This window comes from Megascapheus bottae, chromosome 21 (assembly GCF_031878675.1).
Source record: "Megascapheus bottae isolate mThoBot1 chromosome 21, mThoBot2.hap1, whole genome shotgun sequence".
Classification (NCBI taxonomy): domain Eukaryota; kingdom Metazoa; phylum Chordata; class Mammalia; order Rodentia; family Geomyidae; genus Megascapheus; species Megascapheus bottae.
Genome location: NC_143529.1, coordinates 24,334,016 through 24,349,612, shown reverse-complemented (window position 1 = coordinate 24,349,612; position 15,597 = coordinate 24,334,016). Strand labels below are relative to the sequence as shown.

The following is a 15,597-nucleotide window of genomic DNA, read 5'->3' as shown; positions in this document are numbered from 1 at the left end:
CCGCTTCCCCCTCGACTTTCCCTTTCCTCTGAGTTGGTCTGTGCTGTCACTCGCTCTCCGCATCCCGAAACTGGCCCGTTCCTTACGGGGCTGCCTTTAACCTGCTGCTTGCCCACTCACCGGGCCTGCTGTCTTCTCAGGTGACTTCCATGCAGCCTGCGGGCCCCTTGGACTGCTCTTCACCTTCTTGCTCCTTTCCACCATCCGTCACTTGTGCATAAAGTTGCTTTCCACCTCTAGCCATCACACCGGGTTTACCAATTTTTAAGTCATGACCTGCGAAAGAAAGTATTCGTTGATGGAAAAAGTCCTATGTTTTGGAAAGTTAACTTGTCGTGCTCTCGTGGTATTGGTTTAGAAGGTTAGCTTTGTATGAATGACTTTTTATTGGGAGAGGAGTGCGTCGCCGTGCCTGACAAGTCTAACTGGAAGGAATATCGAAAGGGAAATGTTGGGTGTATGGAGCTAGAAATTAGTGTGTGTGCGCGCGTGGGTGTCTTCTGCTGTGATATGGATGAAATTGCCTAAAAAGAGTATAGTACCAGAAAAGGAGACCCAGAATGGAGCTTTGAGAGAATGTTGGGTGTTTAACTGGACAGAGGTGATGAGTCTTTTATTTATTTATTTATTTATTTTTTGCCAGTCCTGGGCTTGAGCTCAGGGCCTGAGCACTGTCCTTGGACTTTCTCAAGGATAGAGCTCTACCACTTGAGCCTCAGCACCACTTCCGGCTTTTTTCTATGTATGTGGTACCGAGGAATCGAACCCGGGTCTTCATGCATGCTAGGCAAGCACTTTAACCACTAGGCCAAACTCCTGGCCAGTGATGAGTCTTTTAAAGGCTGCAAAATATTACTTTCTACTAGAAGGTAAAATTGAGGGATGAAGGGAAAACCTAGTGACATAAAAGTAATTGTTGGTATTAAAGATGCTTGATAAAGTAAAATGAAGTTTACGGTTCAGACTAGGTTTTTTTTTCTTTTTTCTTTTGCTATTCCAGCCGTCCCTAAGATTTAAAATCCACCCATGTACTAATGGTTTAAATATCTTAAAGATTTTTAGTGCCCTACATTGATTGTACAACTGGAGGTTTCATTGTAACATTTTCATACTGCATACGTCCATATAGTGTACTCCATCACACTGATCTAAGAATTATTTTGTGACCACTCTGGTTGTTTTCAGTTCCCTATCCAAATAGTCAACAGGCTGCTTAACATCTGAACTTGTTTTTTGTTTTTTTTCTTTTTCTTTTTTTTTTTTGCCAGTCCTGGGCTTGAGCTCAGGGCCTGAGCACTGTCCTTGGACTTTCTCAAGGCTAGAGCTCTACCACTTGAGCCTCAGCACCACTTCTGGCTTTTTTCTAGGTATGTGGTACCGAGGAATCAAACCCGGGTCTTCGTGCATGCTAGGCAAAACCACTAGGCCAAACTCCCGGCCTGAACTTGTTTTTTTACTTTGGGACTTTGAATCTAACATGCTGAAACCAAAGTCTTGATTTTTCTCTCTGTACTCAATTTTTTTTCCCCTCCAGTTGTCCCATTTCATTAATTGTCATATTTATTTATCCTGTTAAACCAGCTAGAAACTTGAGAGGCATTGCTGACCACTTAATTCCATATTATCCATACCTTTTCCAACTTTTTATTTTTCTAGTATATGTCACATATTTATCTCTAGTCTCTTCACTGTGTCTTTTCTAGTTTGAACCTTTATACCTGGACTTGAGCTTTTTTGCTCCCAGCCTTCTCATCTTTAAAATGGCAATGATAAGGGTTCTCACCTTATTGAATTCTTAGGAGGATTCAATGAATAACTGTAATCAACATATGGTACACAAGAATTTTCAAGTTAATGTTATTGTAATTGTTATCAATTGAATAACAGTATATTCAGGTCTGGTTGCCCTATTTTTTTCTTTTCCTTCCTTAATTTCTTTCTTTCTTTCTCTCTTCTTTCTTTCTATTTGGTGGGTCATGGGGCTTGTACTCGGCTCTTCAGCCCTACCCTTGAGCCAAGCCCCACTTTCAGTTTTCTAGAGGTTAATTGGAGGTTAGAGTCTCAGGTCCCTTTGTGCCCAGTCTGGCTTTGGACCTTGATCCACAGACCTCAACCTCCTGAGTAGCTAGGATTACAGGCATGGGCCACCATGCCAGGCTTCTGTTCTTTCTTTCAACTGTTCTCCAAACCCAAACAAACTACAGCACTTCTCCATTCATTTAGCAGTAACATGCCATTTATTTGTTTAAAACCCTTCAGTGGACTTCCCATTGCTAAGTGCTTATTACCTTTAGGATAAAATTTGAAACACTTAGGTACAATCATCCACAGAACTTCATAACCTGGTTCTTGCTCACTTCACTGGCTTTATCTTGCCACATCTCCTTCCTCTCAGTGATCACCAGCCACATTGCTTTTAACTTTCCAGTTGAGAGCCTTTGCTCATACTGTTATGTTGACCTGGATTATTTCTTTACCACCTGTCCCCCATTCAACTTATTATTTAATTCTCAGCTGAATCTCCCTCCCTCCTCCTCTCTCTCGATCTCTTCTTTTTCTCCTTCTCTCTCTCTCTTTCTCTCTCTCTCTCTCTCTCTCTCTCCTTTCACTCTCTCTCTGTTGGTCGTGAGGCTTGAATTCTAGGCTTGGGCTCTGAGCCTCAGTACACCACTTCTGGTTTTCGGATAGTTATTTGGAGATAAGAATGTCATGGACGTTTGTGCCTGAGGTGGCATTGAACAGTGATCCTCAGATATCAGCCTCCTGTTTTGCTAGGATTACAGGCATGAGCCACTAGCTCAGCTACACTATCTTTTTGGTTTTTGATCATGGGGCTTGAACTCTGGGCCTGAGTCCAAAGTTGTACCTGAGCTCTTCAGCTCAAGGCTAGTACTCTATCATGTTGAGCCACAGTGCCACTTCCGAGTGATACTTTCTTTAAGAAGCCTTTTCTTTACTCTCAATCCCCAGGTCTTAAATCATAGACTCATCGTGCCCCCTGTATCTTAATTTATGTAACTTTTTAAAACTTGTAATTATATATTTACTTGTGACTATTTGAATCTGTCTCTAGAATGTATGCTAGTGACTATTTCAATTTTATTATTCAAGAATTAAGCAAATCAAACTAGAACTTGCTATAGAACCATTATGTCTTTTGAAAACACCAGCTTAAAGGACACATCAAAGGAAACAGTTGGGGATGTAGCTCATTGGTAGACCACTTGCCTTAGCATGTTTAAGCCCTTGGGTTCAATTCTAGTGCAGATGATGGTAAAGAGGAATGAAGCCATTTTCAAGTAATTTGCTTACTTTCAGCCATTTTTCTATCATAGAATCATTCAGTTTTTAGGATGGGGAGGTGATTCAAGTGATAGAGCACCTGCCCAGCAATGAACAAACAAAACAACAACAAAATACCCTGGGAGTTAGTGGCTCATGCTTGTAACCCCAGCTATTCAGGGGACTGAAGGCTATAGGACTCAGTTCAGTCCAGGCAGAAAAATTCTCCAAGACCATGTCTCCCAAATTACCAGCAAAATGCTGGACTACAGCTGTGGCTCAAGTGGTAGAGTGCCAGCCACGAGTGAGTAATCAAGCCAAGCAAGACCTCTGGACCCTTACTTCAACCACAGGCTTAAACATATACACCATTCAAATTTTAGACTGTTGAAGTTGGAGATAAAACTTTAGATGAAGTGAGCTGGGCTTGGTGGCTCATGCCTGTAATCCTAGCTACTCAGGAGGCTGAGATCTGAGATCAAGGTTGAAAGCCATCCTGGGCACAGAAGGAACTTAGACTCTTATGTCCAATTAACTTCTAGAAAATGGGAAGTGGGGCTTGGCTCCAGGATAGGGCTGTAGCCTTGAGATGAAGAGCTCAGGGACAGCACCTAGGCCAAGTTCAAATCCCATGAGCCCCTACTCCCCCCAAAAAAAACCCCAAAAAACTTTAGATGAAAATTGAAAATCCTTTTCTCCTTCAGTTACCATATTATCTCTTTTGTAATATTTGTCTTAGGGATTTTTTAGGAAAGAAAGCTCTTGAAACTCAAATCAGTGGTTTATGTATGTAGTTTACTATCAGGTTAAACTATGAGGTCAGTGAAGAAAGGGTTTCTATAAACAGATACAAGTTCATATTTAAGTCAGTTGTTGGATGAGGAAGGAAATTTTTAAAGATTAATAATTTTGAGTAGTATAGATTTTAAAAAATTGTTAAAATTTATTATAAAATTAGCATATAAATGCCAAACAGGCAGTTAGGTTCATTTCCTAGGTAGTAGTGAGTGAATAAAATGGTTTAGGAAGGAATTTAGTATTTTGCGCTTAATGTTTATTTTGCTCGGGTACATATATGAAAAGTTTTCCTGTTCAGTGTCTGTATGTTGTCCTCTTTCCCTCTTATGGAGAAAGTTAAGAATATAAGTAGTGTACATCTTTCTTTCTTCCTTCCTTTCTTTTTATTGTTGGGGTGATGTACAGAGGAGTTACAGTTACATTTATCAGGTAGTAGGTCATATTTTAGTTTCTAAGAAATACAAACAGTTCTTTAGAAAGGATATTATAGAGAAAAAGACTTGAAAAACCCTGTGAGAATGGGTGCTGAAAAGTGATTGAGAAAATTTATGGATGACGATGAGCTATGGTAGGGGTTAAAAATGTCAAGTCTAGCTTTTTCATAGCATTGTGTTACCTAATGTAATTTGTGATCATCAGTTTTTCTCATCTGGAAAACAGACATAATCTTATTTATTTATTGTCATAAGGTTTGAACTCTGGGCCTGAGCATTGTCCCTGAGCTCTTCAGCTCTAGGCTAGTGCTCTGCCCCTTGAGCCAAAGTGCCACTTCTGGTTTTCTGGTGGTTAATTGGAGGTAAGAATCTCACAGACTTTAGTACGCGAGCTGGCTTTGAACCACGGTCCTCAGATCTCAACCTCCTGAGGAGCTAGGATTATAGGTTTGAGCCACCAGCACCTGGTTTCTTTAGGACTTTTCTAAAAATCAAATGAAACATTGCATGTAAGGTACTAAAATGATGGATGGTTCTGTAAGTACATATTGGGTGGGGTGATGCCAAAGTGGTTCATTGCTGAATAGGGAAGAAACTGTAGAAGGATTGGGTGTAGAATGAGGAAAGCTGACACCAAAATTTCTTTCCTGAATCTTGGTGAAAGGACCAGAAGCTTGCATGTATCATCCTCACATTTCTATCTCCTACCACAGTGCTTTCCAACTGCAATAATTTAGTATATAATTTTTTTACCAGATGAACTCAAGAACGTAAAGTTGATATTGTAGTCAATGGGAGATACATGGTAAGAATTTCTGAAAAACTTCAGGCTTATAGAGACTTAAAATTGAGAAACAAGTTTTGTTTACTTTTCAAATTTCCAAAGATAAACCAAAACATCAAGTTTTCCCACCTTTGCAAATTTGTATCGACACTCTATAGAAGTGATTGTTTCTAAGACTTAGGCTGCCCACATGTAACAATGTTGATTAAGTCAACAAAGGGTCTACTAACTTTTTAGTTTCAAAATGTAGCAGGAATAAATAAAGGCACAAGTCCATCAAGGTGCCAGCTTCTTAGTCCCTTTCCACAGCAGATAATATTCTTAAAGATCTGTTGATAGGCCATGTGTGTGTGTGATTGTGTTTTGTAAACAACCTGAGAGTTTATCTTTGCTTATTAATAATTTTCCTTAAGTTTTAATTTTGTATGTATTAAATTCTCTTAAAAAGGCACACTTATATTTTCTTTAGCTGAGTTGATGGCTCCTGGAGAACTGGCATAGCTGCAGAATATGAGTAGTTTCCCAAGAAGAGTGCATTGCCTTTGGCACAAGAAGCAGAATAAAGGTGAATTGTTATTACATAGGGTTTTTCAGTAAAAGTCACTGACAAGTAAGTAATGTTTTTGTTATGAATATGTTTTCAAGAGTATGCAAGCTGGAAAGAATTGACAGTTTTGTTTTAATTTTGTTGTAGCATTTTTATGTTTTAACATGCTTTACCTCAATATGCTAAATGTTAGAGAGGATGAGGACATTTTCAAAGCAGTACTATAAATGTGAGCTTGAATGAACCAAGATATAAAAACATTTTTGAAGAATCATTGATGGGCATATTAGGGAATGCTCAGACTTGAGTAGTAATATTTATTGTGAAGCTGTTTAGTTAAAGGGAATCTCTTTAATGGGCTTACAGAATAAAATTTCTTTAAAATTTTACTTTATTAAAATTTTTTTGTGCCAGTCCTGGGGCTTGAATTTAGGCCCTGGGTGCTGTCCTTGAGCTTGTTCTCTACCACTTCAAGCCACAGCTTCACTTCTGCTTTTGGTGATTTATTGGAGATGAGTCTCATGGCCTTTCCTGTCAAGGCTGGCTTTCAAACTTGATCTTCAGGTCTCAGACTCCTGAATAGCCACTAGCACCTGTCTGAGAATAATTCATTTTAATTATCCTTTTGTTTTCCTAATGTTGCTTTGGTAAGAATTAAGAAAACATGTTTTAAAGAATCTTTATTGGATGGGAGTTTGGCCTAGTGGTAGAGTACTTGACTAGCATATACAAAGACCTGGGTTTAATTCCTCGGTACCACATACATAGGAAAAAAGCCAGAAGTTGTGCTGTAGCTCAAGTGGTTGAGCTCTAGCCTTGAAAAAGCCCAAGGACACTGCTCAGGCCCTGAGCCCAAGCCTAGGACTGGCAAAGAAAGAAGAAAAAAAGCCTGGCTAGGTGGCTCACACCTGTAATCCTAGCTACCCAGGAGGCAGAGATCTGAGGATCACAGTTCAAAGCCAGCCCAGGTACTGATAGCTAGGGAAAGTCTTATCTCCAATTAATCACTTGAAAAGGGGAAGTGGAACTATGGCTCAAGGGGTAGGGCAGTAGCCGTTAGCTGAAAAGCTCAGCGACAATGCCCAGGCCTAGAATTCAAGCCCCATGACCCACCCAAAAAAAAAAGTGGCGCGGGGGTGGGGGGGGTGGGGGGGTTTGTTGCCAAGCACTGGTGGCTTACATCTATAAACCTATCTACTCTAGAGCCTGATATCTGAGGATCAAGGTTAGAAGCCACCATAGGAACAAATGCCTGTGAGACTCTCATTCCTAATTAACCTGAAGAGCTCAGAGGCAGTGACCAGGCCCAGAGTTCAAGCCCCACCACTGACTGGGGGAAAAAAAAGTTTGTTATTAATTCATACATATCATACTGAAAACGAAACTTAGTTTTTTCACTTAATCAAGTAGGGCAATCACTGATAATATGATGAATGTACAGAAGTAATTCTTGTTAATTCATTTAGCATAAAAGCCGGCAGTGGACTAAATTGATATATTAAGAAAAAGCTTCATTTTATTGTTTCTGTTTTATGCCCTGCATCTTTTTCTTTCTTTTCTTTTTTTCTTTTTTTTTCTTTTTTTGCCAGTCCAGGGCTTGAGCTTTCTCAAGGTTAGCACTCTACCACTTGAGCCACAGCACCACTTCTGGCTTTTTTCTAAGTATGTGGTATTGAGGAATGGAACCCGGGTCTTCGTGCATGCTAGGCAAGCACTCTACCACTAGGCCAAACTCCCGGTCCCATCTTTTTCTTTTATTCCTTAGAAACAAGCAAGGTTGGTAGTAGAAATGGCTAAGAAATGTTACTTACTTTAAAGTTCTACATCAGGATACTTTGAGACATTGAGCATTAGGTAGAAATAGAAACAACCAATAGCATATGTTGTTTTCTTTTGTTAGCTGTGAGGCTTACACTCAGGACCTGGGCATTGTCCTGAGCTCTTCTGCTCAAGATTAGTGTTCTACCACTTTGAGCCACAGCTCTACTTCTGGGTTTTGAGAGGTTAATTGCAGATAAAAATCTTCTGGGGATTGTTCTACCCAGGCTGACTTTGAATCATGATCTTCAGAGCTCAGCTTCTTGAATAGCTAGGATTACATGAGTGAGCCACTAACACTTGGCCTGGTCCAGTAATGCTTTTATTTCTCATATATTGGAATCTTCATCTCTGTGTTTAATAATTCACAATATTAAAAAGGTAGACACTAAGATTATGTAATTATACACACACACACATCTTTTTTTTTTTTTTTTTTTAGCCAGTCCTGGGCTTGAGCTCAGGGGCCTGAGCACTGTCCTTGGGTTTTCTCAAAGCTAGAACCCTACCACTTGAGCCACAGCACCACTTCCGGCTTTTTCTGTGTATGTGGTACCAAGGAATTGAATCCAGGTCTTTGTGCATGCTAGGCAAGCACTCTACCACTAGGCCAAACTCACGGCCCTGGAATTTTATATTTTTATTTTGATATGATCTAAAGAATTACATAAAGATGAGGGAATCTGATGAGATATGACTTAATATGATATGATTCATTGAACAATGAATAAGCCCAAGTTTGGGCAAATTCATCAATTTAAGTAATTTAAGTACTATAACTGTAACTATATATTCTTTTTTTTTTTTTTTTTTTTTTTTTTTTTTGCCAGTCCTGGGCTGGAGCTCAGGGCTTGAGCCCTGTACTTGGACTTTCTCAAGGCTAGAGCTCTACCACTTGAGCCTCAGCACCACTTCTGGCTTTTTTCTATGTATGTGGTACCAAGGAATTGAACCCGGGTCTTCGTACATGCTAGGCAAGCACTCTACCACTAGGCCAGACTCCCAGCCTCCTATATTCTTATTTATAAGCAATTTTTCTTCTGTTGAAGTTTTTACAAGGATAGCTTTGCATTTAGTGGAGAAATTTAGATGCACATAGAAAAAGTGTAAGTTGGGCTGGGAATATGTCTTAGTGGTAGAATGCTTGTCTAGCATGCATGAAGCCCTGGGTTCAATACTTCAGTTACAACATAAACAGAAAAATCCAGAAGTGTCTTTGTGACTCAAATGATAAGAATGCTAGCCTTGGGGGCCGGGAGTTTGGCCTAGTGGTAGAGTGCTTGCCTAGCATGCATGAAGACCCGGGTTCAATTCCTTGGTACCCCACATATGTAGCAAAAAGCCGGAAGTGGTGCTGAGGCTCAAGTGGTAGAGTGCTAGCCTTGAGAAAGTCCAAGGACAGTGCTCAAGCCCTGAGCTCAAGCCCAGGACTGGCAAAAAAAAAAAAAAAAGAATGCTAGCCTTGAGCAAAAGAAGCTAGAGACAGTGCCCAGTCCTTGAGTGTCAGTCCCCCAAGACCCAGGATTGGCAAAAAAAAAAAAAGAGAGAGAAAGAGATGGTGGGAGGGGGTGGGGGGGAGAGACAGAGAAGAAAAGAAAAAGTCTAGGAATACTTTGAATGAGTTATGTATGATATAAGGTCTTGCAATACTCTTGTAAAGAGATTAGTTAGTATAATCCTACATTGACCATATTAGGATATATGAGCTGGGTTCCAGTGGCTCAGGCCTGCATTCCTAGCTACTCAGGGCACTGAGATCTGAGGATCAAGGTTTGAATCCAGTACAGGCAGGAAACTCTGTGAGACTCTTACTGCCAATGAACTAGCAAAAATGGAAGTAAAGCTTGACTCAAGTGGTAGAGCACCAGCCTTGAGCAAAAATACTAAGAACACCCTGGCTGTGAGTTTAAACCCAGATATTGGCATAAAAAAGGAAAAGAGATAGAGATTCCAGTACCTGTTGTACACTTGAAAAACAAATTGAATAAAATTGATAGTTAATTTGTTTATTCTTTTTTTTTTTTTTTTGTCTGTTGTGGGATTTGAACTCTGGGCCTGGGTATTGTCCCTGAGCTCTTCAGTTCAAGGCTACTGCTCTACTCCTTGAGCCACAGTGCCACTTCCAGTTTTCTAGTGATTAATTGGAGATAAAGCATTTCATGGACTTTTTAGTGCCTGGGCTGGCTTTGAACCACGGTCCTCCTGAGTAGCTATGAGTAGCTAGGATTACAGGCATGAGCCACTGTGACTGGCTATTTTTTTTTTTTTGCCAGTCCTGGGTTTGAGCTGGGGGCCTGAGCACTGTCCTTGGGCTTTCTGAAGGATAGAGCTCTACAGCTCAAGTCTTTGTGCATGACAAGGCAAGCATTTTATCACTAGGCCAAACTCCTGGCCCCTGTTCATTGTTCTTATACAACAAATTTCTGGTTCCTTAATTTCATTCCCTGTTGATTGGGGTGATGAAATTAAACCGATATTCTCTGGCTTGCAATAGTAGAGAAGCAAAAAGTTTATAATACTGGGTGATAAACATGCTACTAGAGGTGAGTTGGCACAGAATTCAACTAAAAGACAGGAGGATTTGAATGGTCTTAAAAAGTACAGATACAGGGAAGAGAGAAGAACTGAAGTCAGTTAGAAGTCATAAGTGGATAAGAGTGAATCTTGAGTCTTGATTTTTCAGAATCACAAGAGGGAATTAGAAGGGCTGGGGAGGAGGGTACTACTAAAAACTTAAGAGATAGTCAGGTATTAGTGGGTCAAGCCTATAATCCTAGCTATTTAGGAGGCTGATACCTAAGGACTGCAGTTCAAAGCCATGCTGAGCAGCAATGTCTCTAAGGCTCTTATCTCCTAGGACTGAAATAAAAACTTTTTAAAAAGTTCACTTAGGAAATTATTTGTCAAAGGCAAAATTACTAAAGTCTTCATAGGAATGGCAATATTAATGTGTTACTTGATTCATAGAGCCCGTTTGCTTTTATTTATTTTGTGGGTCATGGGGCTTGTACTTTCAGCCTGGGCCCCGTCCCTGAGCTCTTCAGCTCAATACTGCCACCCTACCCCTGGAGCCACAGCCCCACTTCCCATTTTCTAGAGATTAATTGGAAATAAGAGTCTCACAGTCCTTAGTGCTGGGCTGGTTTTGAACCACGATCCTCGATCCTCGATCCTCGGATCTCAGCCTCCTGAGTAGCTAGGATTACAGGCGTGAGCTACCTACCGCACCTGGCTTTGCTTTTAATTTTCATTTATGTCATTCCTGGGGCTTGAACTTAGGACCTTGGTGGTATTCCTGGGCTGTTTTGCTCAAGATTAGTGCTCTACCACTTGAGCCACCATTACACTTCTGACTTTTTAGTTATTAACTGGAGATGAGTGTCTCATAGACTTTCTTGCCCTAGCTTTGAACCCAAATCCCTAGATCTCAGACTCCTAAGTATCTAAGATTACAGGCACGAACCACCAGAGTCTGGCTTTTTAAAAAAAATGTAATTCTAAAAGTTAAATTAATTTGATTAAATTTTTTATTCACTTAATGTCTTTTGTACATGTTGATCTGCTTATACTGATTACTCTGATGTTTTTGAAGAAACTCCATTCTAAGAAGTGGAGTCATATGACAGAAACTTTAAAACATTTTTATTTGAAATTCAAGACTTGTTAGCATTCATGAAAGAGGAAAAGAACCAACATTTAAATGGTGAAGACAGTTACTGGACCCTTATTCCTAGTTGCTATAACAACACATTACCTAGTTCATAATTGGTGAAATGTTAATGGACACATGGCAAAGAAGAGAACATGTTCAGAGAAGAAATTAAAGATGTTTAGTTGTAGCCATTGATTGTCAATGCTTGCTTTAGTTTAGTTTTCTTAACTGTGCTCTACAACTAATCAGGGGCTTTTAAGGATGCTTCATAAAAATTGTTTATTGTGGAGAAATGGGTATAAGATGGTTTATTAAACATTCTCTTTTAGAGTTTTTAAAAATTCTTATTGTTATTATAAAGAATACATAATAAAGAATACATTTCTTTTTGGACATAAGATTTATTAAGCATTCTCTTTAAAGTCTTTTTAATCACTAGTAACTTGTTATTTTTCTTTCCCAGAACCTATCAGGTGAATGTATATTTTTGCTTTATACTTCGGCTAGAAGCAATTTATTTTTAAAGAAAATGTCTTCTCTGAAGATACATGGTCCTGTCAGAATTCGAAGTATGCAGACTGGAATTACAAAATGGAAAGAAGGATTTTTTGAAATTGTGGAAAAAGACAATAAAGTCAGCCTAGTAGTTCAGTATAATACTGGAGGAATTCCAAGGATATTTCAGGTATTAACCAGATTTTGATTCAAAATGGTTCTTTAATCAGATCCTTTAGTAACTCTTCCATGCCATAGTAAACATCAGAGTAGCCCTTTTTGCTTATTTCTATGATGCTAATATTTTTTAGCTACCTATTTTATAAATTATTCAACAGCATTCTTAGCTATGTATAATAAAAAGCAGAAAGCAGTCACCATTGTTAAAGAGAAAACCAGTGGAAATGAATTTACTTACAAGGATTTGGGTAGTATAGTTAAGGTTTTATGTGTGTGTGTGCGTGTGTGTGTGTGTGTGTGTGATGTGCATGTGTGTGCGTGTGAGTGCGTGCATGCACATGTATATGTCAGTTCTCGGCTTGAACTCAAAAACTTGGACTTCGTGCTTGTTTGGTCAAGACTGGCATGCTACCACTTGAGTCACATCACTACTTCTGGATCTCTTTTTTTGCCAGTCCTGGGGCTTTGAGCTCAGGGCCTGAGCACTATCCTTGGGCTTCTTTAAGGATAGAGCTCTACTACTTGAGCCACAGCACCACTTCAGGCCTTTTCTATGTATGTGGTACTGAAGAATTGAACCCGGGTCTTTGTGCATGCTAGGCAAACACTCTACCAATAGGCCAAACTCCCAGCCCTGGATTTCTTTTTTCTTTTTGGGCTATTCTGAGGCTTGAACTCAGGACTTCAACGCTATCCTTGAGCTCTGACCATAGTAGACATTTTCACAGACTTCCCTGCCCCAGCTGACTTCAAATCATGATTCTCAGATCTCAAGCTAAGATTATAGGCAGTGAGCACTACTCAGGAGATTAAGAGGAGGATTACAGTTTGAGGCAGCTTGAGTAGAAAAATTTGCTAGACTCCATCGCTAAATTAATCAGTGAAAAAGCACTAGCTCAAGAGGTTGAGTTCAAACTCCTGTACCACCCTCAAAAATGTATTTAAATGTATTTGTTAATTAGGTTAGACCAAAGCATATTTTTACCCTAAAATGTTCTGTTGAAGAACAGTTTATACTCTTAGGCCTGAGAATATAATCTGAGAAAGAATTTCCATTTGTGTGTGTGTATGTGTGTGTTGTATGTTTCTGTATACACCTGTGTACTCCTATATGCCATTCTTGGGGCTTGAACTCACGTCCTGGGTCCTGTCTCTGAGGTTTCTTTTGTATTTAAGGGTAGGGTTCTATCACTTGGGCCTCATGTCCATTTCCAGCCTGCCTGGGTTGACATCAAACTGCAGTCCTCAGATCTCAGCCTCCTCAGTGGCAGGCATTACAGGCATGAGCTATGATTTTTTAATTTGTGTGTGTGTGTGTTTGTGTGTGTGTGTGTGTGTGTGTGTGTGTGTGTGTGTGTGTGTGTGTGTGTGTGTACTCATGCATGCATGCCAGTCTGGGGGTTTGAACTAGGCCTGGGAGATGTTCGTTATCTTAAATATCAAAAATTTTTGAGCCAGGCATCAGTAACTCATACCTGTAATCTTAGCAATTGGGAGGCTGAGATCTGAGAACTGTGGTTTGAAGCCAGAACAGGCAGGAATGTCTGTGAGACTCTTAATCTCTGGTAAAACTATCAGAACACCAGAGGTGGAGATGTGGCGTAATTGGTAGAATGCTAAGCTGAGAACCAACACTCAGGTCCAGAGTTCAAGGCCAAGGATGCACAAAAAAAAAATCTTAAGTCATAGGTGATGTCAAGAGATTAGAAAAAGTTTGTCACAAATATTAATTGTTCTTTTCAACTTAAAAGATTTTTACCAAATACATTTGTTTTGTTTTCAGTCTTCAACGCAGATTAACACTGAATATTAAAATATTTAAGCAAACAGATCATCTTCAGCACATAATTATGATATTTAACAATTCCAGCCTCATTGAGGTCTGTGTCAGTTTACATTTATTACTAATTTTTCAACCACCTACAGATTGTGGATTCTGTGCTAAGAGCTAAGAAAGAACACAGAGGGGTCGGGAGTTTGGCCTAGTGCATGCCTAGCATGCATGAAGACCCGGGTTTGATTCCTCGGTACCACATACACAGAAAAAAGCTGGAAGTGGTGCTGAGGCTCAAGTGGTAGAGCTCTAGCCTTGAGAAAGTCCAAGGATAGTGCTCAGGCCCTGAGCTCAAGCCCAGGATTGGCTAAAAAATAAATAAATTGGGGTACTTACTTTAAAAAAAAAAAAGAACACAACTGAAATTAGGAGTAACCAAATACATATTCACATGTAAAAATATAAGGCACTCTGATCAGGCAAAGAATCAAGTAATTTCTGCTGTGAGGATTTAGAGGATAAATAAGAGTTAGCCAAATAGCATGATATACTTCTAAAAACAATCTAAAACAAAAGGGCCTTGAGATATGGCTCAAGTGATAAAATGTCTGCCTAGCTAGAGTGAGGCCATGAGTTCAGATCCCAGTAGCACTGTAAGGAAAAAAAATGGTAAAGCCAGGTGGCTCATACTTATAATTCTAGCTATGCAGGAGGCTGAGATATGAGGATTGTGGTTCAGTGCCAGCCCAAGTCCATGAGATTCTTATTTCCAGTAAACCATTCTGAAAAAGCTGGAAGAACCAATGTGGCTCAAGTGGTATAATGCTAGCATTGAGAAAAAAGATGCTCAAGGGACAGCACCATGTCCTTAGTTTAAGCTCCAGAACCAGTGGATAAAAACAGAAAAGGCAAGGGGAAGTGGCAAAAGTAGAGGCTGAAGAGCTAGGTAGCAATCCGAGTTTGATGTTTTCTTGTTGTTCTAATAGGTGCTTAGGTCCTAAGGATACAAAAATCTCAAATTCAAGTCCTTTGGGAGTTACGCAAGATAGTCAGAGCTTAATGACAGATAAATCTTTGGTACTTTGGATGAGGAATGGAAGTCCTGAACATAGGAAAAGATAGAGAAGCAAAAAGAGGAAGGAATAGTCAAGAAGACTTAATTCATTAGATTTGGGAGGTGAGAAGAAAGAATCAGAGCAGATCCCAATTTCCAAGTGGATGGCAGTCCTTTCATGCTTTACATGAGAGGGAGCAGAGGGAAGAATTGAGTAAAAAGCAAGAGACAGATGGGAATTGTCTCTGTTGTCAGATATTCTGAAGGTAAATAGATCTGGAGTTTTAACATAGAGATCTGGACTTTACATAGTTATTGGGAGTTTTTGTCGTCTGGGTAGTTACTCAAAGTTTGGGGCTAACTAGGTTTATTTTCATTTGTTGAAATGATGGAGTTCAGGATTATTTTCATTCATGTGGTAAACACTTTGCTCTATATAACATTAATGTGTTTTTTTTGTTTGTGTGTGTGTGTGTGTGTGTGTGTGTGTGTGTGTGTGTGTGTTTCTTGTTGGCCATGGGGCTTGGGCCTGGGCGCTGTCCATGAGCTCTTCAGCTCAAGGCTACCACCCTACCCCAGGGCCTGGACATTGTCCCTGAGCTCATGATCCTCATCTCAGCCTCCTGAGTAGCTAGGATTACAGGCATGAGCCACCACACCCAGCCAACATTAATGTTTTAAGATGGCAAATTGATATAATGCTTTTATGTTATCTATTTTTGTCTTACTAGACAATTTCTACTCAGACAAAATAGGCTTACTTTAAAACTTAAATATAT

The 15,597-nt window shown here is 39.7% G+C and overlaps 1 protein-coding gene across 4 annotated transcripts in view; it reads left to right on the top strand.

Annotated features, from left to right (window-relative positions):
* The window catches only part of Usp37 (ubiquitin specific peptidase 37), a 77,140-nt gene that overhangs the window by 628 nt on the left and 60,915 nt on the right, over nucleotides 1-15,597 (top strand). For 3 of the 4 annotated variants that reach the window (XM_090354813.1, XM_090354811.1, XM_090354814.1), the window contains exons 2-3: nucleotides 5,768-5,863; nucleotides 11,779-12,000. In XM_090354813.1, coding sequence (XP_090210939.1) covers nucleotides 11,845-12,000 — 156 coding nt within the window. In that variant the 5' untranslated portion in view covers nucleotides 5,768-5,863; nucleotides 11,779-11,844. Of the gene's footprint in view, nucleotides 1-5,767; nucleotides 5,909-11,778; nucleotides 12,001-15,597 lie in introns of all 4 variants that reach the window. The other variant, XM_090354812.1, reaches the window with a different exon arrangement.